At 40.0% G+C, this 18,156-nt stretch overlaps 1 protein-coding gene across 1 annotated transcript in view; it reads right to left on the bottom strand.

The window, feature by feature from the left end:
- LOC306862838 (protein turtle homolog B-like) overlaps positions 1 to 17,866 on the bottom strand; it is a gene marked incomplete at both ends in the record, with an annotated part of 123,348 nt that extends 105,482 nt beyond the window's left edge. Inside the window, one exon of the mRNA XM_079405853.1 lies at positions 17,803 to 17,866. Within this exon, the coding sequence (XP_079261979.1) occupies positions 17,803 to 17,866 (64 nt within the window). The remainder of the gene's footprint in view (positions 1 to 17,802) is intronic.
- Positions 17,867 to 18,156: the final 290 nt, after the last annotated feature.

The following is an 18,156-nucleotide window of genomic DNA, read 5'->3' as shown; positions in this document are numbered from 1 at the left end:
TGTGTTTTTAAGACTTAAAACGGTCTAAACTGAACCATCTGTGGGGCATAATACACAAATGAGAAAAACATATGCAAAATTATACAAATGAGATTTTATATGAATAGCCACCAATTCCCCAAAATGCTAAATTGTTACAATCTGCCAAGATTGCGTTGCAAACAGTTTTGGTGTCTTTTGCTGTTTTTGTTATTTTCATTCCATTTAGGGACAATGTAAAGGTTAAAACTTTTTTAAAAAACATCTTAAAACTTCCTTTCAAAATTTTGTCATGAGAGATTAGTCAGGTAGTGGCTCTAGTCAATTTACTTACTTACTTACTTTTGTCATTTAGCAGACGCTTTTGTCCAAAGCGACTTACAAATAAGAAAAAGTAACTAAAACTAAAAGTTACAACTCTATAAATACTATATACCCACATATTTAAGAAAATAAAGAAATTAAATAAAATTGACACATGCATATAACAACATTTCAATAATAAATATATAAATGAATAAACTAAAATAAAAAGCGATACTTCTATCCCTTTAGATCCCTTAATTTAGCTGACATATGTAGACTAGCACATCCCTAAATAAGACCTTGATTTCACTGAAGCACTAAATATGCACAAAACTGATTTGTGTTTATTGTGAAGGGTCTTAAGGGTGACACGCTGGCTGTGAGGTCGAGAAACCTGTACTTTAGAAAGCTCAGCATGTGCTGTAGAGGGCCAAAAAGTCTCATCAGCTTAAAAATGTATAGTAAACAGCAAAACCACTCCCTATACAAAGCTAAAATAATCCACAGATATTTTGTGGTCACATGGTGCAGCAGCACCATATGGTCAAATTATAAAATACAGTTTAACACTTAATAGTCTTTTTGACATTTGTGAATGAGAAGCTCTATACGCTGAAAAATAACATGCAAATCTTATGTGTTAAGTCAAAACATATTCTCTTGATTTTTTGATGTGTCATCTGTTAGACGCGTCTCATTTCGCTGCAAATTCTCTTTTCAATATCCCGCAGCTGTTGTGAGCTTGCGTTGTCAGGGCTACAGAGGTTAATCTATCCTCTAGATAGGGGCCACATGATTAAGATCCAGCTCCACAAACTCCTCTGAGGATAGTCTGATTTCCTCCCCAACTCTTCCAGGCAGCGTTCACTCCTCCTTTAGGCATGTGCGTAAATGACTGTGTAGTAATGATGTTAGAGGCTGACTCAATAACAGGCTAGTCAGAAACAGAAACAAAACATTGGTTTCCACTAATGAGGTCTTAAAGATTCTATGACAATTGCCTTTTTTTGATTCCTGGCAAGTAACCAAAAGCCAACAGACTGACACATACTGGTTTAAATCCAGGAAAATGATTGATTGATCATATTTCAGGTAACTACAAAGTTTAAAAGCCAGCACTGTTGCCTTTGGTGACTGGATTACTTTCTTGCATCTATTTTTATTCTGAATTATAACCAAAATCCATTTTAACCATCTATAGCTGTCATTACTTTGCACAGAATATGTTTCTCATTCATAGCTGAAAAAAAAACTCAGATTAATTCTGTACTGGTTTGCTATGCTAGATGATTCATAGTAGTTCAATAATTAGATGCGACTGTCAATAAAGGGAAGTGGAAAGTGATTATAATTCCCTATCTGTCGGTCACTACGAGTTATGTTGTGACGACATTAGGGAATTTACCTGGGAGCCCCGATCACCTCTGATAAGAGAAAACGCCAATGAAATTGGCTAGTGGATTTTGCATACCTGAGCCACTCCCCGTGCATACGGGTATAAAAGGGGCGACAGGTGCATCCACTCATCAGATTTTTGCTTCGGAGCCAAGTGGATGAGAAGAGTGCTGATCTCCACAAAGCCTTTCCACCTCTTTATTTTGTTCCCAGTTGGTGTTACGGTGCGATCAGCGGAGTCCCTCGCAGCAGCGATTCCCCTGGGCACTTTAACTGAAAGAGTAAATTCTAAAAGAGCAAATCACAGACGGCTTGCGTCTTTTTCAAGATCTGTCCGTTCCGTCCGTGTCCTCTTGGTTGCGGTCGCTACCTGTCTGCGGATGACGGACACGATCGTTGTCTTCAGTGTCTGGGCATCCAACACGCTGAAGACGCATTCGCGGATGATTCATGCGCCTGTTGTGGACGTATGAACATGACAGCGCTGCGATCTTGCCTTTCTTTTCTGAAAAGATTGGCACCCTCTGCCGCCTCCCGTCCCGGTCTTTCTGATTCGAGCAGAGGACCGCCAGCTGGTCACAGTAAGAGCTTCTCCGCCGGGTACGTCCCCACGGACCTCTTACTCCTCACGCAGCGATCGCCCCGTCCAGTTGCCGGGTGATTTCGCTGATCCGTCCCGCGGGACCGCCAGCATTTCTTTCGGTCATTTTTCGGCATTTCACCGCCCGAGGTTCAGATGTCGATCGCAGCATCAGGGGATGGGCTTTCGTCCTCTGAGGATGAAGGTTTGGCGGGACTGCCCCCCTCGGGTGTGGTCGCCACTACCGAATCGGACCCGGAGTCGACGGCCATGCTTGCCCGGGCAGCCGCGGGGATCGGGCTGGAGGTCAACAGACCACCCAGTCCCGAGCCCTCGCGGCTGGATGATTGGTTTATCGGTGCGGGACACGCTCACAACCGCGCTCTGCCTCAGTGACTTTCTTCCCGGAGGTGTATGAGGAGCTGACGAAGTCGCGGACGGTCCCTTTCACGGCCAGAAGCCGCTCGTCTGCCTCCTCCGTCCCCACTACCCTTGATGGTGGGGCAGCCAGGGGGTACGAGGACATTCCTCAGGTGGAGAGAGCAAAACGCCACCACTTGGAGGAACCCTCGGGAAGGTGATGTCCACCATGGTGGTCCAAGAGCGCCATCTCTGGCTCAACCTGGCAGAGATGAAGGACGTCGACAAAGTAGCTTTCTCGATGCTCCCATCTCCCAGGTGGCGCTGTTCGGCGACACTGTCGAGGGCTTTGCCCAGCAGTTCTCGGCAGTGCAGAAGCAGACTGAGGCGAACCAGCACATCCTGTGATGCAACGTCAGCCATCGCTGCCCCGAGGGCCAGGCCTCAATCTGCTCATCGCCGTGGACGCACTCCTGCATCCTCCAGAGCCGCTCCGCCCAATGCTGAATCGACACCTAGGCCGGGGTGTCGAGCCTCTCGCAGGAGTGCGGCATCCCCCGCGCCTCAGCCGGCCCCCAAGTCCTCTAGGAAGACGACGAGGCGGCCCTGACGCGAGCAACCTGGAGATGCATCCACTTCGCAAACCTGGAGCCTTGGCGTTGCTGTGTCCCGTAAGAGCACTGTGCATATACGTGGACCGCACCCGGAGTTTCAGAAGCTCTGAGCAGCTCTTTGTCTGCCATGGAGGTCAGCAGAAAGGGAAGGCTGTCTCCAAGCAGAGGTTGGCCCACTGGATAGTGGATGCCATCGCCTTGGCGTACCAATCCCAAGGCCAGCTGTGCCCCCTCTGGGTGAGGGCTCACTCCACACGGAGTGTTGCCTCCTCCTATGCGTTGGTGCACGGCGCCTCTTTGGCAGACATCTGTAGAGCTGTGGGCTGGGCGACACCGAACACCTTCGCGAGATTTTACAGTCTACATGTGGAGCCAGTTTCTTCCCATGTGTTGGTAAGTGGCGGGAAGAGTTGGCCGGTGTCACGCTTGCTGCGCCATTCCCCATCACCCGGGGATACGAGCACCTTTTTCCTCCTCCAGTTAATTTCCCTGGACGGCGAACCCTGTTGGGAGTTCCTCCAGCACCCCCGGCAGTCAGACTGGGCGGAGCAGTCTGACGTCAGGCCCAGTACTGGTGTTAGCTTGCCCGGGTCTCCGGTCAGCCCCTGGACTGGGCCAGGTGTCCATATGGCTTGATTCCCTTCGGGTAATCCCATATGTGTATTCTTCCACGGTAAGGTTTCCCTCTAGGTAAACCCATGTCTTCCCTTTGACAGAGTACTCTGTCAGGCTCTGCATATTTCTATATATATTAGGGCCGGGACTTTAACGCGTTAATTTAGATTAATTAATTACACAAAAATAACACGTTAATTTTTTTTTAACGCATTTTAATCGCACTTATTTTTGCACCGCGGAACGTTTCTCACTGGATGAGTTTCGGCGGACCGATTATACTGGAGCACCAACTAGCGTTCAGACAAAAACAAACCACAGTGAACATGGACAAAGAAGCTGATGAGACCGCTTTGGTTGGCCCTGTGGATGGGAAATTTAAAAATCCATATGAAAAAACTTACTTCTCACTGTTCTCAGGTCAAATATTTATATGCGATTAAAATGCGATTAATTTCGATTAATTAATTACAAAGCCTCTAATTAATTAGATTATTTTTTTTAATCGAGTCCCGGCCCTAATATATATATTATATATACAGGTGCTGGTCATAAAATTAGAATATCATGAAAAAGTTGATTTATTTCAGTAATACCATTCAAAAAGTGAAACTTGTATATTAGATTCATTAATTACACACAGAGTGATATATTTCAAATGTTTATTTCCTTTAATTTGATTGATGATTATAACTGACAACTAATGAAAGTCCCAAATTCAGTATCTCAGAAAATTAGAATATCAATTAAGACCAATGCAAAAAAAATGATCTTTAGAAATGTTGGCCAACTGAAAAGTATGAACATGAAAAGTATGAGCATGTACAGCACTCAATATTTAGTTGGAGCTCCTTTGGCCTGGATTACTGCAGCAATGCGGCGTGGCATGGGGTCGATCACTCTGTGGCACTGCTCAGGTGTTATGAGAGCCCATGTTGCTCTGATAGTGGCCTTCAGCTCTTCTGAATTGTTGAGTCTGGTGTATTGCATCTTCCTCTTCACAATACCCCATAGGTTTTCTATGGGGTTAAGGTCAGGCGAGTTTGCTGGCCAATCAAGAACAGGGATACCATGGTCCTTAAACCAGGTACTGGTAGCTTTGGCAGTGTGTGCAGGTGCCAAGTCCTGTTGGAAAATGAAATCTGCATCTCCATAAAGTTGGTCAGCAGCAGGAAACATGAAGTGCTCTAAAACTTCCTGGTAGACGGCTGCATTGACCTTGGACCTCAGAAAACACAATGGACCAACACCAGCTGATGACATGGCAGCTCAAATCATCAATGACTGTGGAAACTTTACACTGGACCTCAAGCAACGTGGATTATGTGCCTCTCCTCTCTTCCTCCAGACTCTGGGACCTTGATTTCCAAAGGAAATGCAAAATTTACTTTCATCAGAGAACATAACTTTGGACCACTCAGCAGCAGTCCAGTCAAGACGCTTCTGACGCGGTCTCTTGTTCAAGAGTGGCTTGACACAAGGAATGCGACAGCTGAAACCCATGTCTTGTATACGTCTGTGTGTGGTGGTTCTTGAAGCACTGACTCCAGCTGCTGTCCACTCTTTGTGAATCTCCCCCACATTTTTGAATGGGTTTTGTTTCACAATCCTCTCCAGGGTGCGGTTATCCCTATTGCTTGTACACTATTACTTTTCTATTACTTTTCCTTCCCTTCGCCTCTCTATTAATACGCTTGGACACAGAGCTCTGTGAACAGCCAGCCTCTTTAGCAATGACCTTTTGTGTCTTGCCCTCCTTGTGCAAGGTGTCAATGGTCGTCTTTTGGACAACTGTCAAGTCAGCAGTCTTCCCCATGATTGTGTAGCCTACAGAACTAGACTGAGAGACCATTTAAAGGCTTTTGCAGGTGTTTTGAGTTAATTAGCTGATTAGAGTGTGGCACCAAGTGTCTTCAATATTGAACATTTTCACAATATTCTAATTTTCTGAGATACTGAATTTGGGACTTTCATTAGTTGTCAGTTATAATCATCAAAATTAAAGGAAATAAACATTTGAAATATATCAGTCTGTGTGTAATTAATGAATCTAATATACAAGTTTCACTTTTTGAATGGTATTACTGAAATAAATCAACTTTTTCATGATATTCTAATTTTATGACCAGCACCTGTATGTATATATATAGATTGCGAAATAGATTGTTGTTAAAAAAAGCACTCTAATGATAAGCTAATTGCATTTAATATAAATCTAAAATAAATAACATACAAATAATATAACGCATTTTCATTTAATTGCAATTCACATGCAATTAAGTCCCAGAAAACATTCAGTTTGCACATATTTTTTTAAAGAGTAATATTTCAGTAACAAATACTTCTTTTAAAAGTACCTATGCAAAATTTTACTTATTTTTTACAAGAGAAGGTAAGAAAGTTAGGCAGAATTTGTACAATATTTAAGCACTTGTGAAATTCCATTAAGCTAAACTGTGCTCATTTGCCAGCAAAGACAGCAAATCTGACAATCGTGGGCGCACTGTAATATATGAGATTGTGAATATACCCAGGCATCTATGGCAGGCGCTGGCTGCTAATCCTATATTGTTGGGGAAATGTTGACTGTATTCAATCCTCTTAGTCTGCAACTTTTCATGGCTGAAGAGTCAGTGATTAATCTGCAGCCTTCCAGCATCACTTCTGCAACCAAGACTGCAGATCCAAAATCATTTCCTGGAAAATTTCTGCACATTACTAATTACACATGCTCTGCATAGCAAACAGGATGGAACAGAAACATGAGCTGTTTCAAAACCTTAATAGGCAGCTACTTTCGGCAGCATCCAAACTGTCATGCTACCTCCTAAATAAAATCGATTCTGAAAGCTAGTACATAGGTAGAAACTTTGTAAGCCTCACAAATTGCTCTCTGCATGGGAAACTCATCTTACAACTGATTTTAACAGGGTTTGATATTAGCATGTCGCTAAGCTAATAGCACATTACGCTAATACTTTTCAATATTGAACCAAATATGTTTATTTATAATTAGAATTTCCATGAAGAATAATATATTTGCCAAAATGAGGTGTCCTAGATGACAGCACAATTAAGATATCTATGCAAATTTCCAAAGAGAATAATTGTCTCAAAGTGTTATGGCTTTCTTTGTAAGGAAATTCTGAGGTAAAATGTCCAATAAAGAAAATTTGATGGCATAATATCAGAATTGTATTTCACATGACATTTGAGTGAATTTAATAAAGAGGCAGAGAGTATCCAAATCACAAGATGGATTTCTCAATCATGTGCACTCTGTAAAAAAGAGAGGGATAACTGTTCTTCTGGGATTGGGCGATTAAAACCTATTGTCTTAAAACCTGCACATGCTAACACCATCTCACTGGTTTTGAATGATTCCTCAAAAGCAGGATTTCAGTTTTAAGCTAATCCAAATTCATATTTTACTACAATAATTATTGTAATTGTTTTATTGCCATGCTAAATATGGATTTTGACCGGAAAATGTGGATTACAACAGTACAGAGTCTCAATTAAAAAAGACCAAGACTGGCTCATTTATACTCAAAGAAAGCAGTGCTAGTCGCTACAGCAATTCCCGGGAAACGCCTTTCAAAGTATCAGGTCATTAATTCAATCAAATATAAGAAAAACTGAGACAAAAACAGAATCTGTATCTAAATATATTCCCAAACACATGCACATTTGGGTTAGCAATGGCAGAAGACACCTACGATTCTCTGCACTGGCTAGCATTATATAAGCAGCAATTGGATTCTCTGGTAATATATCTCTCTATTTCTATCTGACAGCTATTCCCTGTTTACCTCCCCTTCACCTTTTCACGGTGTGCACCTATGCTTTTCGCATGCTGTAGTTCATTCCACTGCACTCTGGAGAACAGGAGAGCCCAGAAAACACGCTAACAGTAGCAAGCTAGCCCAGCAAACTCTTTTCATTTGTAACAGCGACTGGCTAAACAGTCAATATCAAACCGTTTCTTGCCTAAATTGTTTGTTAGTGCAATGAAAATAGTACAAGTATCGGACAGACGCATGTCTCTTAAATTTCCATGTTGCTAGTTTAGTGCTGGTCTGCCTGGTTGGGTAATGCTAGGTTGGTGGTGTTTGACCTGGTGCATTGTGAGAACTCATCTGCATAGTTCAACAGAAATTAGCAATGCAGCAATATGTCTGTTCCAGTCTGCCCCAAATTAAAACACACAGAACACATAGTCAGCTGCTCTTAAATTCTTAAATCTGCCAGTCTTTTTAAAGAAAACAAATTAAGCTTAATCAATAGCATTTGTGGCACAGCATTAATTATCATTTGTAAAGTAGTATAGCCAAAAATGTCTTAATATTATTTTAGTGTGAAAAAATGCTCACATACTATTCTTTTAATTTATATCTTATATTAAAATATATTACATTTTACAACTTCATTGTAATGACAATATAATGCCTAAAACCTTAGAAAGAATTTATGTACACGTTTTTATAAAATTATGTTTCACATTTGTGCTTTTAAATGGCATATAAATTGGCCCCACTTACTTCCATTGTAAGTGTCTAATCATAACGTAACCACACTTTTTTTAAACAAATCAACAACATGTAACTAAAACCCAAAGTATCTTACAGTTATGTGTATACTAGGGTATGCGTTAAGTAGAGCTTGTGGCCTAATGGTTAGAGAGTCAGACTTGTAATCCAAAGGTTGCGGGTTCGAGTCTCGGGCCGGCAGGGATTGTAGGTGGGGGAAGTGAATGTTCAGCGCTCTCAATACCACGACTGAGGTGCCCTTGAGCAAGGTGTGGCCAAAGTGCACGTTTGTTTTGGTCCGAGAGGCGGTGCTCCCATGCGACATCTAGTGCTTCAAAAATCATGTGTATGTATGTATGTGTATATATATATATATATATATATATATATATAGCCCCTTTAATTAGCATCCTTTTTATCATCTGGAAAATACCTTTAAATCTTATTAATGGTCTGGCTGACCTCTGAGTGAAAGAGGCAGGGCAGATATGATTGGGGTGGAAGGTTGGATAGTTTGGATTTGAAGGGGAAAGTTGATCGAAGGTAGGCGCCATGCCACGAGAAGGAGAGGAGGCAGCACTGGAGGGCCTGATTCATCACAGCCAGTCAGCATCCTGCCTGCATCACGTCCCGTGCCAGGCGTCCACCGCAGCACACAGTGAGCAAACACATGGACTCATGGCAAATGATGAATCTAATTTGAACAGATCTATAGCGCAGCTAGACAGATTGAGAGAGATGGATGCACAGATAGCGATCACTCAGAATTGATTGCCTTCTGAGGGATGGTGGTGAAGGAGGAGAGGAAAATGAAGGCTGGGGAGAAAAGCGAGAGGGGCGGCGATAGCGAGAGAGAGAGTATCCTGGGCAGAGAGCCTGGGGTACAGTACTGAAGTATCTCATGGCCAGAGTATGAATGTTTAATGGACGTGGTGGAGCCGGGCGGGAGGAAGCCGAGTGCGCTGCATCAATGGACAGCTGAAATAATGAGACGCGAGGGGAAGCGGTCCAGTCAGGAGGCGGGGAGAGAGGCGATCAACACGCTGCCTAGCTGCCTGCCTGCCAGGCCCCCGCACGTCAGAGGAGTCACATGCTCACACGCGTTCTCTACATCTCTGTCAATTTCATTGTGAAGTCCAGCTGCCTTTCCTGAAACACACGATACAGCAGGATCTGAAAGTGTGCATGCAGTCTGGCATCTCGATCTCAGCGCTGACTGATGATGATAGTGTCCTGTGTTGCGCTGTTCTCTGTGGAGACGTGAAGTGGTAACATGATAAAAAGTATCTCTTCCATACTTCTCAGACTTTTTGTCCTAATCAGCCACGGTTACTGCAGCCTCATGCTTGGTAGCCCCACCCACACTGAAATCTCATTGGACAGAACTACCACTTCTCATTAGGGAGGCACCAGTATTTTTATTCTATACTATTCTGACTAAATAAATAAATCACTAAAAACTAAAATCAGTCATTTTACTAAACACAGTCATCAATGCTACAAGTGCATTTAGGCATTATAGCATTATAAAAGTACAGTATAAAAAAAAAGTTATTCATTTTGAAATTTGCTAAAATGTACATTTATTAAATTATAAGAGTTATAAAAATTAACTTAGATTAGGAAATTAGCCATTATGCAATACTGATATACTGTCCATTCTGTTATATTGTCAATGTACAGACAATATAAGACTGATTGTTAAAGTTTAGAATCAGGCCTTATACGGAGTGTCTATTTACACTAAGTGCAAATAGCCCATCTTGTTGGCAAAGGCTATTTACACTAACTCCGCCCACTAACGTGTGATTGGGTTAGTCAACAATAAAAAAAGAAATTAGTTCAACATCAGTTTCAGTGGCGTAGATGGTTGATTGACACGATCGACCCGAGTTCGAGCCCACCTTTTGTCAAACATTTTTTTCTCCCTTTTCAAATCTCATATCGCATCAGAAAGGCATTTATTTTCAATAAAAATGAAGGAAATAATCAAAAAGTTGAAAATAAAGTATCAGGTAGGGTTAGGGTAGGTGTAGGGAGGGCTTTATTAAAAAGTCATAAAAAGTCCAAAATGTCACAAAATGCTCTTTATCTAAAAAATCCTGGCCCAGATCCACCACACGGATATGTTTTCCATATTTATTTACACTTTGATTTGAACGAAAACAGCATATCCATGTGGTGCGGCTGACACAGAACAGCGTACGCTGTTTGCGTCCAGCGGATACTCTCCAAAATGGCACTAAGGTGATTCAGAGGAGACGAATTGTTGAATAAAGTTGTTATTTTTGTTATCTTTGCGTACAAAAAAATATTCCTGTGGCTTCGTAAAAGTACCGTTGAACCACTGATGACAGATAGACTATTTTGACAATGTCTTTCATGCTTTTCTGGGCCTTGACAGTGTTAATTGTTTGGCATTCAATGGGACAGTCACAAGCCTCCTGGTTTTCATCCAAAATATCTTAAATTGTGTTCCGAAGACAAACAAAGCTTTTATGGGTTTGGAACGGCATGGAGGTATGTGATTAATGACAAAATTTTCATTTTGGGGTGGAGTAACCCTTTAAAAAAAAAAAAAACTTTTGTAACAGTATAAATCCCTTTAGTGTCACTCTTGATCAATTTAGTGCATCCTTGCTCAATAAAAGTATGAATTTCTTTAAAAAAAAAAAATCTTACAAATCCCAGACTTTTCAAAAGTAATGTACCAACCCCAACATCGTACCAACATCGTTCATACTGCACAAAACCCAAATTCCCTGTTGAAAAAAACAGCATATGCTGGTTAGGTATGTTTTTAAACATGGCCGGTCATGATTTGATTTAAGCTGGTCATGTGCTGGTCCTAAACTGGTAGCTTAGGACCAACACATAACCAGCTCAAACCAGCAGGCATGCTTCAAAACATACCTAACCAGCATATGCTGTTTTTTTTCAACAGGGTTGACTCCTATTGTAATCCTAATATTCCACTGACTCAAACTCTGAACCACCAAAGAATTTCTACCATGTTTCTACCAAGTGCTGAATCATGATTCTTCCTCTGCTTCCCAGACGCTGACTCAGACTGAACACCTCCACCCAGCATCACTCCTCCATTAGTCAGCAATCTAACCCCACTGCTGGAGTACCATCTTCCAAGCGTCCTTGAGTGTAATCATTTTCAATTGTGCCAATCAAAAAGGGACATTTCTGTTTCTGAAATCAAGAATACCACTCCATTATAGCATCATCCACAAACTACACAAGTACTCCACGCACAACGGCCCTCTAAGATTACTGATGATCTTTTAGGTGTGCTGAAGGCTGTGGCCACATCACAGATGCAGATCTGAACAAGAGCAAAGAGTGTATCGATCAATAGGCCTATGCTCTCAATTCTTTAAAGATCAAAAGACTTTCTGCTCAGTGATTTCCACGGTGCTAAAGCAGACGTAAAGCTGTAGCTTTTACTTAGACCAAGAGTCTGCTTTCCACTGAATAAACACACAGTAAAATGAAAAAAAAAAACAGTCCTTTCATTCCCAGTGTGGACGATACATAAAATAACCCAAAGAGAAGGTTAAAATGTAAACAAGGTTCTTTAAGTGGAGGTAGCAATGTAAAAGTCACATTGGATAATAGTGTCTACCAAATTCATACATGTAAACTTGATAGTTTTACACGGCTGTTTAAAAACTAGATCTTTGATGACACTTAAATGGAGTCAGTGAGTACCTTGACATAAATAAAACAGACATCTGGCATGTTCTCCAACATGGGAGGGGAGGTTTTCATCTGTTGATGAGCTTGAATTAGAAACATACTGTCTTTACTTCAACGCCAGTGCTAAGTCATGCATAATTAACCAAATTCCACAGGGCTCTTTTGAAGGTATCTATATTTGGAACATCTTCCACTAGAGTTGTCTTGCATGCATCTATCAGACAGAGGAAGCGGAAGACTGCATTTGGGGGAGGGGGACCTGAATCAATGCTGGCCCAAATACCAGCTGATTGACATATAAGGGTTAGTGACTTTTATGGAACGAGCCCTTCACCCTAGGCCATCGGTGGCCTGTTACTTCCTATTCAAATCAATCGGGACGCAGGCCTACCTTTGATGAAAAATTGACGCTAGAGCACTCAAGGTTCACAGGTTATCTACAGGATGTGTTTGGTGAGTGATTTCATTGAGGAAGATATTAAGAAAAAAAAATGTTTTTTCAAAAGGGACTGAAGTTATAGACCTTAGGGTAGCGCCATATTTAGTTTCTGACAGTAATAAAAACGTGGGTGTGAGGGATAGAGATGTACAGTGCGTTTAAAAAACTGTACTGTTGTTTAACAACATACCGATTGTTGAACTGACGAAATGTCTTTACGAAAAAAACTAGCCTATCATAGACAAAACTCCACAAAACAGTGTAGAAAGTTCCAAGTTGTGAAAATTATGTGATTGACAGTTCAAGACATTGTAAATATTACATTATATTATACAGTTTGATAATATACACATAAATATACACATATGTATACATTATTTTTTAAACTAATAATGCAATATTTTACAATAAAAGGTTTTAATCATTTTTATAGAACAAAATATATTTTTTTAAATGTTTACATTACAAAATATTAAAAATATATTTGTGAAAAAATAGCAAGTTAGCCTTTTAATATTCAATATATAACCATTTTGAATACACTAACCATGATTGTACAGTGAGATATCAACATAACATCATACCATTCCCACCAATAATGTGTTTAGGGAAACCAAAAGTGAAAAACAACAGAGGCCGTAACTCAACAACAAAGTTACAGAAATCATTCTATGCTTCCATTATTCTCCCCAGAAAGACTGAAGCTCAGATAATGGCCAGATTTTATATCCAAGTTCCTAACAGCTGAACGAGTCTGTGGATAACAGAAACATCCTGTTCTGAAAGGCTCTACCCACAAATTTCTGAATGAGACAAAGTCTTCTTGCTTCAGCAGGGAGTCTGTTTGGGCACATGCTTTATATCTGGCTGTGGTGGCAGACTAGACTGAGAGTGTCGAGGAGAGAGAGTATCAGAGACAGGAAACAGCCTTTGAAGTGCTGAGAAAGTAGAAATGGAATCCATCCACAGACATAGATAAGACATTCACATCAGAATCTACAGTGCTGGGGAGCTATTTGAAGATTTTTGTCAGTTTTTTCCTGTTTAAAACTGAACAAGATATCCCAAGTGTAAATGCAATAAGACAAAACATGATGATTCACAACCTACTGCACTTTACAGTGCCCTAAAATATCTCTAAGATGACCATATCCTTACTAGTGTGTGTGTATTTATATACAATTGTGGTTAAAAGTTTACATACACCTTGCAGAATCTGCAAAATATTAATTATTTTACCAAAATAAGAGGGATCATACAAAATGTGTTATTTTTTATTTAGTACTCTCCTGAATAAAATATATATAAATATACACAATACAACAATTTTTATTAGAAAGAGAGAGTCCAACTTGCCTGCCCTTCTACTTTTTCCTAGTTTCCTAACTCTTTTCAATAGAAAGGCAAAAGCCCAAAAACAAATAAAAAGTAACTGTATAATAATAATAATAATAATAATAATAATAAATACTTTTTGCGTTCTAATAGCTGTAACTCCACTTTGTTCTTTATTGCCCAAAGCATTACCCCTCACTCAGAATCACTGGAGCCAACAAAGTGCATTTGGAAATTGGCTGCCTCAGCTGTGCCCTCTGTGGTTCGCATTCCATGCAATCAGTGCAAGTCAGCTGCTTTTCATTGTTTGATTGGAACGCCTGCAATGGATTTGGCTGGATTATAGCTGACATTATAAATCATAATTACAAGACATTGAAAGTATTGGTCAAGAGATCCAATGAGTTGAAACATAGCAATTTGAGGGTTCTTTCTTATTTTTTGCAATCCAAAACAGAGAAACTACATGAAAACGGCATGCTCGTGTGAATGGTGTTGGAAACTATTCCAGATGTGATGGCAGGCTGCTTGTTTGTTATATAAACAATTTAAATTTTTCCACAGGGAAGAGGCCGACACGCTTATCATTCTGCTGGATGAGGATCAAGCCATCACAGCCTGAGGATGAAAGAGAAGTGATGCCTGTTGGAAAACACATCCAATGTTATCCAACACCGCTTAAAAATGAGCAGCTGTCAGGTCCCCTGCTAACCCTCCTCTAACAGGCTTTCCATGAAACATAGACTCCAGTACAAACCTCCAGAGCAAGCTTTCTTTAGATTCTCCATTTCCAGCTGGCAGCTACATCAACAATGCCTAAGGGTTAAGAACCCTGCAGAATCTAGTCTGCTAGCAGGTGCTAACTGCTAAAACAAATCACCATCATTTCGCATGTATCCACATCAGCTCAAATCACATCCTGTCTGCTCAAATCAAGGAGTGAAGATTTGGCTGGTTAGCATGGCCTGTTAGCACCTTCTGGTAGATGCTGTAACTATGGCACTGTGGAGAATAAAAGGTAATATTTAAATAATATAATATAATATACATACGGAAAACGTCGCAAAGTTTGAGGTCAAATTTTTTTTAAAGAAATGGATACTTTTATTCAGAAAGGATAAATTAAAATAATTAAAAGTAACAGTAAAGTCACTTATAATGTTTCAAAACAATTTCACATGAATGCTGTTCTTTTGTAATTTCCATTAATCAGAGAATCCTGAAAATATATTACACAGCACAACTGTTTTAAACATTGATAATAAGACGAAATCAGCATACTAGAATGATTTCTGGAAGACACTGAAGACTAGAGTATGGCTGCTGAAATTTCAGCTTTGCCACTGCAGACATAAATTACTTTTGACAATTTATTCAAATAGAAAATAGTAATTTTAAATTGTAATAATATTTCATAACATTTCTGTACCTTTACTGTATTTTTGATCAAATAAATGCAGAGAATTTGTCTATATTATAATTTATACAACAGTTTGTTCCGGATCTCAGATCTGATTGGCCGAGAGCCCTTTCCAGTGGTGTGATATTTCAGTAGTATCAGCACTCTAACTGTTTCACTCTTTGTATCACTCCGCTTGTTGTCGGATACTGGCAGAATTTATCTCAGTAAGCTTTAATGGCAAAAGAGCAAACCCACTATAATTTTACAATATTATTACTGTTATTGTGTCACAGAATGTAGTTTTAAATGTGAACATAGTTGTTTAGACCTCAAATATGTGATTTATATATAAAGATAGCGAATATTTGACAATTCGTTTAGACGTTTTCAGAGATGTGAGCTTCAAGCCGATAGCGGCCGTTCAGGGCTCAAGTACCCACCGAGAACAGTTTTATCTCGGCCAGTCCTTCAGGAATTTGCTGCTGGCTCTTATTTAGATGGTGCTACATTTAATTCATTTTGGTTATATTAAACTGTAAAACTTTGGTCTTATTAATCTATTACTTGTTGCAGAGCAAATCAATTTGGCATTAGGGTAAAGTTAAGTTTCATATCTTTTCATTTGTATGTAATAAAATCCTGTACTAAACAGAGCGCTGATTTCCTACTTATGACTGAATTGTTTGCTTGTGTTTATTTACAAACTTATTATACTTTTATAATGGCTATTTTTGTTCATTTATATATTATTGTTCAAAATTATAATTTTTTATAACTAATATGCCTGCAGCCTTGTGCCAATGGTCAAATCACAGCCGTGCTGATATACAGCTACATTGATCAGCTCGTGTGATATTGCTCATATATTATATTATATTATAGGATTATATTATATTAAATTAGTCACATGTCATTTGGGCCTCAGGTGATTGGCTCAAAACTCTTGACATGAACGGTAATGCTATCTGTATTATTATCAATATTATAAACCTCCTTTGTGCCAATCTTGATAAATTTAGATAAAAAGATCAATTTGAGCACCTGCCAAAATGTCGATTTGGCAAAACAAGTTTAAAGGGGACAGATGTTAGGCACAAGCTCTTATCTTGAGGGAAGTAAGCCTGTTCCTGAGGTGGACTGCTGGAGGTCTCAACAAGTTCAGTGTGGTCAGCTAGCATTAAGCCTCGAGGGCCTACCCGGAGCAGTGCATCAGCTCATGTCTCTCAGTCTGCTGTCTCCCAGTCCTCTGTTTAGATAGAGCAACAAAGTAGAGATCTGGCACCTGGCCAGGTTTGTAGCTGGTGATTGTGGGCCTGTTTGCCAGCTGACAGCTTGAGACGAGAGGGTGAGGGCCAGGAGAGAGCTGCATTGGGGCTGGGATAGTGCAGCGTGACTCTGACACACAGGAGGGAGACACTGAGCATACGTAGCAAAGTGCACAGTCAGAACAGCAAGGTGAAAAACATCTCACTGTCAGATTAAGCAGGTGATACAGCTCAAGTTTAGCAAGGTAAAATGATCACGTTATGCTTTATGTACATAAAAATTAGTGTTAAATAACACCTACATCTACAGCCATATATTGAACTAGGTATAGTGTCTCTCTCAACATGGGAAATGTGTAATTATTCATAGTGCATGCAATGAAAAAGTTCTCATGTGATTCAAGATTGGATGTTCCTTGCTATTCTGGTAGCAGCCCTCTAGTGGATAAATTAGAATTTGCAGGGCTATATAAGTCCATGAACCCAACATTTGAAATAAAGACACACCACTTATTTACACTAGTCTGAAGGTCTGAAGGTCAGTCAGATTCACAGAACACATTGAATTACAATTATGATGGCTCCTTTATAGTGCTCACGTGTTTAAAAAAAAAAAACTCTAAAAAGAGATCTAAAAAGGCACAATATTCAAAAAGTGAATAACTAAAACTGCATACAGCCAAAAACACTGATACTGTATAATACAATACTATTGAGCACCATACCAGTTATACATATCAGCATCTCCATTAAAAGCACCTTAAGATGTGTAATTAAAGTTCACCATGTATATTTTCAGAGCTTAAATGGAATTTCACCCAATTTGTCATCATTTACTCAACCTCTTGAGGTTGCAAACCATGTTAGCCAAAATGACAGCCTCAGTTACCACAAATATGCAAAGATATCATCTCCTTTTGGTGGGTAAATCATGACAAAATGTAAATTTTTGGGTGATCAATCCCTTTAATTTGATAAAACACACTTAATATGAAGTATACAAGCCCAAAGTTTCTCATGGGATAGAAAAACAGGTGAAAATGGTTGGAATAAAGAGCACCAGCTCAAACCCTTCAGTTTTGCAAGACCAAATTACTTAAAAACTAGCAGTTGAACAGAAATGTCATTAACCAATGACACAGCAATAATATTTATAAATAAACACAAAATTATAATCCAAAATAATTATAATATATATATATATTAATGACTGGAGAAGAAGAAAAAAACTCAGCAAACTTAAGGCTGTATATAAAAAATTGCACTTCAACTCACCTTGAGCAGCTGTTCCTCTGGTGCTGAATACACTTGCTATCAAAGTGGCCACATACCAAATCATAGTACTATTGCCAACCAGAGAGAAACCTCATCATATCTCAAAGTGCCCCTTTCAATAAGTCATTCTTAGCCGAGCCCCTGGACGTTAGACACACTGTCAACTGCTGATACCCTTTTATTCATGCCCTGCATACTTTACTCCAACGGTTCCCTTCATTCTTTCCCTCCCCTTCTTTCCTTTCGCATCCTCTCTCGATGAAACAGAGCACCTGCACCAGCTCACGGCAGCCAGACGCGGCTTGATGGCAATGCCAGCGTAAAACCAAGCATGACCATTTAGCTGTTAGCTCC

The sequence above is a fragment of the Barbus barbus genome (assembly GCF_936440315.1).
Source record: "Barbus barbus genome assembly, chromosome: 43".
NCBI classification, from domain to species: domain Eukaryota; kingdom Metazoa; phylum Chordata; class Actinopteri; order Cypriniformes; family Cyprinidae; genus Barbus; species Barbus barbus.
This window is presented reverse-complemented; position numbering and strand designations above follow the sequence as displayed.